This window comes from Panulirus ornatus, chromosome 20, assembly GCF_036320965.1.
Source record: "Panulirus ornatus isolate Po-2019 chromosome 20, ASM3632096v1, whole genome shotgun sequence".
NCBI classification, from domain to species: domain Eukaryota; kingdom Metazoa; phylum Arthropoda; class Malacostraca; order Decapoda; family Palinuridae; genus Panulirus; species Panulirus ornatus.
The window spans coordinates 68,855,430-68,866,969 of NC_092243.1; the positions used below are offsets into that span (position 1 = coordinate 68,855,430).

At 38.4% G+C, this 11,540-nt stretch overlaps 2 protein-coding genes across 3 annotated transcripts in view; both read right to left on the reverse strand.

Annotated features, from left to right (window-relative positions):
* Muted (biogenesis of lysosome-related organelles complex 1 subunit 5) overlaps positions 1–10,561 on the reverse strand; it is a 28,186-nt gene extending 17,625 nt beyond the window's left edge. The window contains exons 1-4 of one of the 2 annotated variants that reach the window (XM_071675179.1): positions 10,415–10,451; positions 4,037–4,145; positions 2,426–2,508; positions 2,091–2,165 (exon numbers count right to left, since the gene is read on the reverse strand). In XM_071675179.1, coding sequence (XP_071531280.1) covers positions 2,091–2,165; positions 2,426–2,508; positions 4,037–4,040 — 162 coding nt within the window. In that variant the 5' untranslated portion in view covers positions 4,041–4,145; positions 10,415–10,451. Of the gene's footprint in view, positions 1–2,090; positions 2,166–2,425; positions 2,509–4,036; positions 4,146–10,414 lie in introns of both variants that reach the window. The other variant, XM_071675177.1, reaches the window with a different exon arrangement.
* A 903-nt stretch (positions 10,562–11,464) lies between these two features.
* Positions 11,465–11,540, reverse strand: part of LOC139756104 (uncharacterized) — a 2,690-nt gene continuing 2,614 nt past the window's right edge. The window contains exon 3 of the mRNA XM_071675175.1: positions 11,465–11,540. This exon is cut by the window's right edge and continues 1,075 nt beyond it. The gene's annotated coding sequence lies outside the window, so the exon portion shown is untranslated.

Below are 11,540 nucleotides of genomic sequence, written 5' to 3' on the forward strand. Positions count from 1 at the left end.
TCCTGGTGATTTCACAATCGCATCATGATATCAAGATATTACTCAAACAACAATTAACATAAAACACAACAGGAAACAAAACTGACTCACCCAAAACAGGGACTCGGCATCCCCACAGAAATTAGCCATCACCCTCTTAGCCCTGGACAGACATAAATCCAACCTGAACCATCCCATAATCCTAAGGGTCAACCACATCTACTTGACAAAATTCCAACTAAACTGGTTATCACATACCACACACATCACAAACAACAACAAAGGCCATAAATAAACTACTCTCCCTCAAAACACCTACCAGTACCAGGTTTGGCCAGGAAGAAAAGAATTTTTTATTATGCTCTACAAACAATTCATCCACTCGACCTAAAGTACACCTCACCGGCCTCGTCATCCATCCTGTTAAATGCAAACATAGCAAACCTGCAAGCCACACAATAATGGGCACTAAGAACATTCTTTGGCTGCCTAGCATTCACAAACATCTCATTTCAGTATATCTGGCACTCAGTTCTTACAAAGCAGTAGCCCCTCCCATCCAAACCACTCCATAACCAACCATCAACCCCTTGAAGAAAGAAATCTTGCACCTACTTCACATTTCAACAACCTATACCCACAGATCGCCCCATCCCCAACAAACATAAGGACAAAACATATATTGCACATACCAAAATGACCCAACAAGAACTAAACTCACCCTCCCAACCCAATCTTAAACACCACCCTTCTAGATATACACCAATCTGAAGGTATACTAGACATGTATGAGTTATCCAACCTCATCTGCATTCTGGACACCACCCATCTCTCCAACATTATAAACAGTTTCAACATTTTGCAAGACCCGTCATGTTCAAGATGCAAATTCCAGAGTGAAGATGCTGAGAACTTACTCCTCAAACACCCTGTTCTCATCCAACACAGATACACACACACAACATAACCACATTTTATTGTCTGTGATCCTGCATGGTGGATCTGGACAGCTTCCTAAGTGCTGTGGGAGCCCTATATACAGGACTTTCTGTATCCTCTTAAACCTGGACACCCTGAATGCTGGATCCTCTAGAACCCAGGCTTTTTAAAACCTGCCAGTGTCCATGTTTTGTTTAAAAAAAAGAAGTATTTTGGGTTATGAAAATACTGTGCTAGAAGTATGCCCTAAGGTGAGCTATTTTTCTCCCAAACCAAACACCCTTGCACACCAAATATTCCATGTTTAAGGTGATATGTCTTACTTCCAAATTTCAAAACATGTTCCAGTGGCAATATTTTTCTGACCAATTAACCTGAGTTTGATAGGATACCCAGTATACGAGCATATAGGCTCTTTTAGACTGCACTATGTTTATGGTGCACTCCAACTGGCTATCTGACCTCTGTCTAAAGTTCACATGGGTTAACTATCTGCATATTTCTTATCTCCAGTCAGTATCCATTTAGGAGAATCCACACGATGTGAGGATAATTTACATATGTATAACCATCCAAAATAATGAATTAAACTGTCCACGCTCTAGCCAGCATCTAAGCTGCTGTCAGAACTACTAAGACATCTATGACTGGACTGGGGCAAATGTTTAATGCTTGTTTAATAACTGTGCTATGAATATGCTTTTTCACTGTGGTGTTGCTGGGGGTGGGGGAACTCTGAGGAAAGGCTGCTGAAGTGTAAAGCAAGAGTAAGCTTTACATTTCTATGAGGAGGGTGGTGGATGTTTATGAAGCAGTTTGGAGTGAGGAGGGTAGCGCAGTAACATAAAATCAGGTGCAGAGCACATTGATGTGGCACTCTAATGGAAGTATGCCCTTTCATTGTGCACATGTTGAATATATGAAAGTATTTTTGTATGCTGGTATTTTTTCCTAAAATTCAGATAAGGATATCTTTAAATTCTCAAAGTGCCTCAAGTTATACATACTATACAATGCATCAAATTTCAGTTTTCCCTGAATCACGATGTTTTAAAAGCTGACATCTGAAGACAGATTATAAATGGCGAAAGGAAAAAAGGTAGAGACAGAAGCTTAGCCATCTGATCTAAGAATTCTTACCTCAATACAACCAATGCTCAGTTTTAACTCACCTGGCCCTCTTTAATCTCCGTTATGAGTTCCAGTGAGCGGAAAAGTTGTTCAACTTCTCTGTCTCCACGTTTCTCCTGTGAAGAAGCCTTTATATTACATGTTTGTGGTGTTATACCTAACAAAAATACTTTTATGTCTCATCAATCTTCAGGATAATACCTCCATACAATGCTTTGCTTCAGCTGTTCCATACAGTATTAGGAAAAGTCCATTCATCTCATCTATGAGACTGTGATTGGGTAATTCTGTGAGAAACTTAAAATGATTCATACTTTTCAGTCTTATTATATGAAAAACATGGACAGCTTACGGTATTACACTAGAAATATCTCACCTCAAATTCTTTTCGGAAGAATTCAATTTCCCCTCGTAAAAATGGTCGATGATCAAAAAGTCTTGAAAACACCTCATTTACATCTGGAAAGTGAAAAAGAACTGTAAGTTAATAGTCCTACAAGAAGTGGATATTACTTAATCCCTTCAGCAATTTGTTATGATACTTTCAGCATGAAAGTATAACCCTTGAGTAGAATAGCATGGCCTTTGATCTAACTCTTTGAGTCAGGTCAAAGAAAGGCCATGCTATCATACCAGGTCATACAACTGTGCACAAGGGTTTTGTGAATACATATATTAATATTACTATATAATATCGCCAGCTCCCAAATCCTCCATATATAAAAATCTTACCACTGCCTCACACTACAATAACCTATGCTCAGAGATCCTCCCATCCCTAACAAACACAATATAGACAAAACATACATATACTGAAAGAGGCTAACAAGCCATTAACAACTGCCCTCCTAACCCAATCTAAAACACCATGCCATCAGACATACACTCATCTAAAACTACACTCCCAACAAGACATATACAAGTCACATTTTCTCATCCGTGCTCTTGACACCATCCATCCCTAAAACACTAAAAGAACCAATTCAAAATATCCCAAGACCCTATATGCCAAAGATGCAACTTTCATACAGAAGACAAAGAACACTTACTCATAAACTGCCCTGTATTCACCTTACAGAAACATACATACATCACCACACTCACTGACTTATGAACCCTACTCAAAGAAGGTGGTTTGTGGCTAAGATGCATATGAAAAGTCACACTCAATGAAGCTGCATCATCATCTCTTGCCATAAAAGAAACCAATTATGCTGAAGAATTTCTCACTCTAAAGGAGTTCATCATTTCCCAACTACTGGAAGCGATGCATCCATAGAGCTGCAAAAGCTCCAGGAAAATAGATCCTGGAATTAACACAAGGGCCCTTTCAAGAATGGGCTCCAGGGGCAATTATAAACAGAATATACAGTAAACACACTCCAGCACAAAAACATGTTCCAATGCACAAGCTCTACAAAGCGACACTGCTATAGTTGAAATGTCCCAAAACTATTCTCCTCTTCTGTATGGTTTAATGTATGTGTTCCTAACAGGATTGTGCAATGTAATCCATTGTTCATCCTTCCATAAGGATTAGCTGTTAAAATGGTACATGGCTAAGGCTAGCATGTGTATATGCCACAATGTTCCAATACACTCTTTTCCCTGCATGCTTTTCACCATCCTGCATGTTCATGCTCTGATTGCTCAAAATGTTTTTCACTCCATCCTTCCACCTCCAATTTGATCTCCTGCTTCTTGTTCCCTCCACTTCTTACACATATATCCTCTTTGTCAACCTTTCCTTATTCATTCTCTCCCTATGGGCAAGCCATTTCACCTCTTCAGCTCCTTCAACCATAATCTTTTTACCACACACTTATTCTTATCTTTTCATTACTTACTGGATTAAACCACCTCATACCACATATTGTCCTCAAACATTTCACCTCCAACACATCCACCCTCCTCTGCATAGCCTTATCTATAGCCCATGCCTCACATCCATATAATATTGCTGAGACTACTATAATTTCAAACATACCCATTTTTGCCCTTCCAGATGAAGTTCACTCCACACATTCATTCAGGTGTGACGTCGATTCCTGTACCCTCAGCAGAATGCTGGGGATAAACAGAAGAATCGAAGCTCTCTGTAGGGAGGAGGATAGTGTGTTTAGTACAACCCTGTGAGACCATTTTAGTCATGATAAATCTCTGTATGCTAGGGATGGTCTTCACTAAAATGGAATAGGGAAAACCTGCCTTGGCAGAGAACTGGATGATAACATTAGGCCTTTTTTTCAATAGAGATAAATTACTCAGGAAAGCAAATCATGGTCGAGCTAACGAAGGAACTAGGAGAGTGGGAGAGGGTGAGGGGGTAGCTGTGGGAGGTGGGTTGGTGCACGGGGAATCTGAGTGTGAAAGAAGTCTGAGGGACAAGGATGGATGGGACCTCAGCGGTAGGGACCCTTGGAGAATAGCGATAACCTCACAGGCAGAGGAATTAGTAGGGTCAGTTGAGGACAACTCAGGCAGTATAAGTAATTGGTTAGCACAACTACAGGTCAATTCTCAGGTATCTTTTAGGAACAAGGGTGGCAGGGAAGGTCAGAGTAAGGTGGCAAACCCAAAAACAGCTGGAGAACTGTCTCTCTCCCTCTGCTGCACACAGAAACATTAACAGTGACAATACAAACATGCATACCAACAGTAAAAAAAAAAGAAAAGGGCAAAAGCAGTCCAGAAATCAATTCCAAGTAAGTTTAATATACACAACTGCCCAGAGCATCATTTTGAAACGCAATGAACTTATATCCTACGCAGTTACTAAAAAACTGAACATTACATAGGTAAACTCTGAGAATAAACACTTAATCATCGAGTTAGCAATACTCAGATACAACCTATTCATGAAAGAACGCTTATACAGGATAGGTGGTGCTGTTCTGATCTATACTGATAACAATCTCAGTGCTATCAAGATATGCAAAGTAGACACACACACACACTTACGACTCTCTTTATACTGACATTACCAACAAGTTCAAAAGTAAACTACGTCTCAGCATTATTTACAGACCTCCTAAGCAAAAAGAAGATGAAAATAAGATGTTATATAATGAAATCAAAACTATAGTAAACAGTAAAGGGGTTATAATAGTAGGAAACTTCAACAGACCAAACATAAAATGGAACTCATTAACAGGTGACAGAGAGGGAACGAGACTAATGGAAATGACTGAAGAAGCATTTCTAGAAGTTAATTAAAAAACCAACTAAAGGTAAAAACAACCTTGCAGACCAGCCTTTACTGGGAACCATTCACTCTCCTCTCTTCCTACTTGTACATGTGCCTTACTCCACTTATAAAAACTCCTCCATGCTTCTAGCAGCTCACCCTCCATGCCATATATTCTTACCACCTTCCACAAACCATCTCACTCAACTAAATCATATGCCTTTTCCAGATTCATAAATGCCATGTACAAATTCATGTTTTTCTAAGTATTTCTCACACACATTCTTCAAAACAAACACCTGATCCACACATACTCTGCCACATCTGAAACCATACTGCTCCTCCTCAGTCTGATGCTCTATACACATCTTCAGCCTCTCAATCAATATCCTCCCAAACAACTTAACCAAAAATAGTCAACAAACTGATCTCTATAGTTGGAACACTCAACTTTATCCCTTTACCTTTATACAATGGCACTATACATGCATTCCACCAATCCTCAGGCATTTCACCATGATCTATACAATCACTGAATATCATCACTAACCAATCAACAACACAGTCACCCCCTTTCTTACTGAATTCAACTGCAATACCACCCATTTCCACTGCCTTGCCACATTTCATCTTCCACAAAGCTTTCACCACCTCCTCTCTCTTCACCAAACCACTCTCCATGACTCGCTCACTTTGCATAACACCCCAACCACAACAACCTACATCTGCCACTCTATCATCAAATACACTTAACAATCCTTCAGATTACTCGGTCCATCTCTTCCTTACCTCATTATTCCAGTTATCACTTCCCCTTTTGCCCCCATCACTGATGTTCCCATTTGGTGTCTTGTCTTTCACATGTTATTTTACCTCCTTCCAAAACATCTTCTTATCCTCCTGAGAGTTTAATGATACTCTCTCACCCCTAACTCTCATATGCCCTCTTTTTCAACCCCTGCACCTTCCTCTTGACCTTTTGTCACTTTCTCTTATACATCTCCTGATTATTTTCACTCCTTCCCTGTAAGAACTGTCCAAATGCCTCTCCTTTCTCTTTCACAGCCAACTTTACTTCTTAATCCAACCACTCACTGCCCTTTCTAATCTGCCCACCTCCCACCTTTCTCTTGCCACATGCCTCTTTTGCACATGCCATCACTGCTTCCCTAATTTCCTACCTTTCCTCACCCACTCCCCTCACTTCATCTTATCTCAACTTTTGCCATTCTACACTCAATCTCGGCTGGTATTTCTTCATATAAGTCTCCTTTTCAAGCTCCCTTACTTTCACCACTTTCTTCTCTCTGAAATTGTTTCCTCTTTTTTGAAAACTTGTACAAATCTTCACCCTCACCTCGACAAGATAGTGATCAGACATTCCACCACCTGCCCCTCTCAGCACGTTTACACCCATGTCTCTCTTTTACATACCTATCAATTAATACATGATACAATAATGCCCACAGACCATTTCTCCAACTCACATACTTATCCTTATGTATATTTCTCTTTTTAAACCAGGCATTCCCAATCAAGCATATTTCTTCAGCACAAAACTCCACAAGCTCTTCATCATATTCATTCATAAAACTGAATACATCATGCGCACCAATTATACCCTCAACTGCCACATCATTTACCCTCGCATTTAAATCACCCATCACAAATACCCTTCTCATGCATCAAAACTGCTGACACACTCACTCAGCTGCTCCCAAAACTATTACCTCTCATGATTTTTGTTCTCAGTCTTACCCACTTTAATCTAGAATTTACTTCTTCACATTCAATCACACACTCCCACAACTCCTACTTCAGTAGTGCTACTCCTTCCTTAGCATTTGTCCTCTCACCAACCCAGACTTTACTCCTCAGACATTTCCAAACCATTTTCCCCTTTACCCTTGAGCTTAGTTTCAATTAGAGCCATAAAATCCAGGTTTATTTCCTCAAACATACTACCTATCTCTCCTCTCTTCTCATCTTGGTTACATACACACTCCCTGCCTGACTCCTTCAGAATTTGAAATACAAGGAGGATTTCCAGCCCCTCACTCCCGCCCCCTTTAGTCACCTACGAAATGCAGGAAATATGGAGGGAGAATTCTTTCTCCCATACCTAAGGGATATCATTGTATAAAAAAGAAAAAAAAAGAAAAAGCAGAGGTCATTTTGGTAACAACTGGCACTGAGGGTTAACTGTTAATTTTCCTTTATTTCCACTTTATTGTTGGATTTATCTACTTTATAGATGAGAAATTTTGCAAATATCAAGATTTGAAAAATGTCAATTCTGATAGAAAAATTTCATTTCATCCAGTGAGGTTGATTGGAGGTCTCTTACCTAATGCATTCTTGATGTGCAGTAAAAGTGTTGGAATAAACAATCAAAATAAACTAATGGGGCTGCACCACCCAGCCCTCTGATGCAGACAGAACCTAGAGTTGAACGGTAAGGTAAAGCACCATTTTAGGGGGTGCCTCTCTGTCTTTATAGAACAGAAAAAACTGGTATCAATACCTTCATCACAATTATGGCAGCAGAGCTCAAGATATGTGAGGCTTTTCAAATTTCTACTTCTACTTCTACATTCATCACTCCCATATTTTTCTTGTTCCTCAAAACCAGCACAGCTTTCATTATTCATTAAAGAAAGATGCAAAAAAGTAATGAAGTTTAAGGGCAACATTGAAACCACTTAAAAATTTCATTTTGAAATGATATTACAACCATCCCTACATAACAATGAGGTTTGAATTCCATGAAAACCTCTCATCATATGGAAAGTTACAGATAACAAGCAACCGAAACATTTGGAAGCACCAATTTCCTATACATACCTGTAAATTATGGAATATGTATACAATTTACCCTACAAACTAATTACCACAAAATAACATAAATGAATTTACACAATTTTTAAAGAAAACTTGGACCTGAAAATGCAGTGACTCTGTTAAACCACAGCATGAAGTAAACCTCAGTTTCATTCTGATTCGTAGATGAAGACATTAATGCAACACTGAATCCCTTCTAATTCTTTACTTGTCACTACTCTGACACTAAATATCTTGTTTTCATGGAATAGAATGGGGGGATTGAGGGTTACTTGGAGTGAGAGGAAAGGGCACTAGGGGTGTTTCATCATTCATGTAATTTTAGCATTTGCTTCAACTGAAGGTAGAAAAGTTTTTCTATGTCTTTTGAGAAAGTTATTCAATCTTTGCTGTATAAAATGCACCATTCTCTCATTACAAAGTTCCTTATAGCTATATGAAGGATCTGTAAGTCCTCTTCAGAACATGAGGGCGTATTCACAATTTGGAAACACCTTTAATGAGGTACACAGCCTTCTCAAAGTAGTCAATCTGTTAATCCCTTAGTTGGTGGTAAGGATTGTTTCTGCTTTTTCCCCATGGAGTTTTTCCACCTCTAACTGCATCTTATACAGGATGATGGGACGCTATAAGAAATTTTCCTTTATTCTAAAATACTATAAGACTGAAATTTTGTGCTATGAAATGTTGCATGGGCAATGGCTGTATCTACAGTAAAATGAAACCAGAGGAGCATAAAGTTGACAGGCTTCATTTTCTTCGACCCAAAATTTTGCTTAGACTTCAAGACGTACAAAGTCACTTACATTATTCTAAACAATCTTCAGCAAGAAAAAAGAGCTCTCCTGCAACCATGTAATTAATATTATCTTTTCACTCATCAGAACTGATACTATATAAATCTTGAATAAACAAGATCTTTCCTTCTAGAGGACACGTCAGTGAATTACTACAATAAAATTCAAGAACTTTGTATTAGGCAACAAAGACAGTATGTGACCTACTGGTACTGATTAGTCAGCAAAATAAGCATCTTGTTTTAATACAGAGTATCAATGAATGATAAGTACACGAGAGGCAACACAGAAATAACTCACAGACTCAAATGAAACATACATCAATGGAATCCTTATATTGAGAAAAACAGATTTAGACTGAGGAAGCATGACTTGAAGCATCACTTTTCTCCATGTAAAATGACTGAAAGGCTATGATGATCAGGTAGACTGTAAGGTAAATGAACAATGGTATTTCTAAACAGTGAAATCCATAAAAATCCCAAAGGCCTCTTTAGGTTAAGGTTAAGTTAGCTCGTTCAGCACTTTCTGCAATTAAGCAGGGAGTATGGTACTGGGATGATCACAAAATATCATTAACATATGTGCGAAACAGCTGTTAACTGATGACACAAACAAATATCAATAATCCACTGGGTCTCCAACAGTATTACGGAGGATATCACTGAACATTCAGAAATCCACTTAATTTCATCATATACAGAAATCAAACGATAAAACTAATGAAAACCTCACCCAGGGGTTGATATCTAACTTAATAATCAGTGTTACAGTCGAAATATACCAGACATTCTTGTCATCTTCCTTCTGCCACATTGGTTGCATACAGCTGGAGAAAGTAGCGAAACACATTCAGCAACTGAATGCAAATATATTACTTAATCTTGCCATATAACATCTAAAATACGGTAAATCTATGATACTAGATGATGTTAGGTTAGGTTCCCATAGATTCTGTTGATTTCCATAAGTGTTTCACGTACTTTTACCCAACGTGTTGCAATATCATCACAGCCCTCCCCACTACTGTTCTATATCAAATTCATCCGGTCTATAGCACTTTTACAAAGTACACGTAGTTTATTCACATGTTACTTCCAAATCCATAAGTTATTTCTATGGTGCTCCTAAAATCAAGCTATCCCTAATGGAGTACAAGGGTAGAGAACAAATACAAGAATCCCTGACGAGCCAAGATAATACGATTAACTGTACGCAAAAAATCTATTTCTGATACTATAGTGACGCAAACAGCATCTCCACATCCCTTCAAGTATAAATATCAACAGAAAAATAAAGGTGAGAAGTAATATCTGTACACTGGAGAGTATGTATGATGCCTTGGAAACTTTATACGTATGAACGACTCTAACTGGTCTGAAAAAGTCAATGTCTGGGAACGGAAAGCTCATATCTAGCTTTCGTTATGTGTCTGGAATAGCTACAACACACATTAAAACTCTCTAGTACTTACGTCAACCAGTATATCTAATGGAAATATAAAATTTCCCTTAACCAACGATCGAGACAAGTAACTCACCACTGGCGGCAGTTGCCATATTGTTTACACCAAGGGCTGTCACACGCGTCCGTATGGCTTAACACGACTTTGCTTCTTAATATCTCTTGAGTTATGACATCTAAATAAATATTGTATAATTGCTTTCGGTGTAAGTTAAGTCTTTTAGCTTGAATTAAAAGATTATGAATGGTATTTTGTGCCAGTTTGAGATATGATTAGCGAAAATGGACAGTAAAGTCTAACGTAAAGCTTTAGGACTCGACATCTTGTCATATGACCGCGTTGCGTTCTTGCAAGCCGTTCACCTGCGCAAGCCTGCGCAGTCGGGTTCCACAAAATAGAAATTAGCTCATTTGAAGCACATTAATGCGTCATTGATGTTCAATTCATTTGTCAAATGTTAAGACGAATCACGTGACCTAAGTAGAAAAATATATGAAAAGAGGGTATGAAATACATGAATGCATTTTTTTCTTTCAAGAAAATACTCAAAAAAAAAAAAAAAATCGAGTATGCTTGTGAATATGTCAACTGTATGCAGTAATTCATCTAGGCATATTTGGAAGCTCCACCTTATATGACCAGGCTTTGTAGTTTCCTAAGACTTCCTTTATTTACGCTTTATTATCTCTGTCAACTGCTGTGTTGTTAAAGTCCCTAACATCCTTCTGAAAATCCTTCTTTCCCCAGCTTCCCTATAGCCATGACGTGGGTAAAACATATTTCTGTATTTGAAAGAGATGTTGAACACTAATAAAACGAAAGGATTATCTCTCATACAGTTGGAGACTAATGAAACTCTCCTGAAGCCGTGTGAGATCATTGGAAGTTTCCATATGTTTGTAAAAAGAAGAAACTCTTTTAAGACCCAGTGGATCACTCAGGCTCACTCAACATGGCTTGAATTTCAATTTGCTACGTGACTTAGGCATTTGATTTCACTGTAATTTCTTAATCCCATTTACATTGAGTACTTTCATGCGAAAAATTCAGATACTTCCATTTTAGCTGCTTTATTCCCTTAGAGATGTCTCCCACTGAAGAAAGGGAGAGACAAAAATCAGTTCGGTAGTTTAGAGATAATGTATCTATTAGACTCTGGGCTACATAATGGTTGTTAGATGGACGACTGTTGACTTCGCTT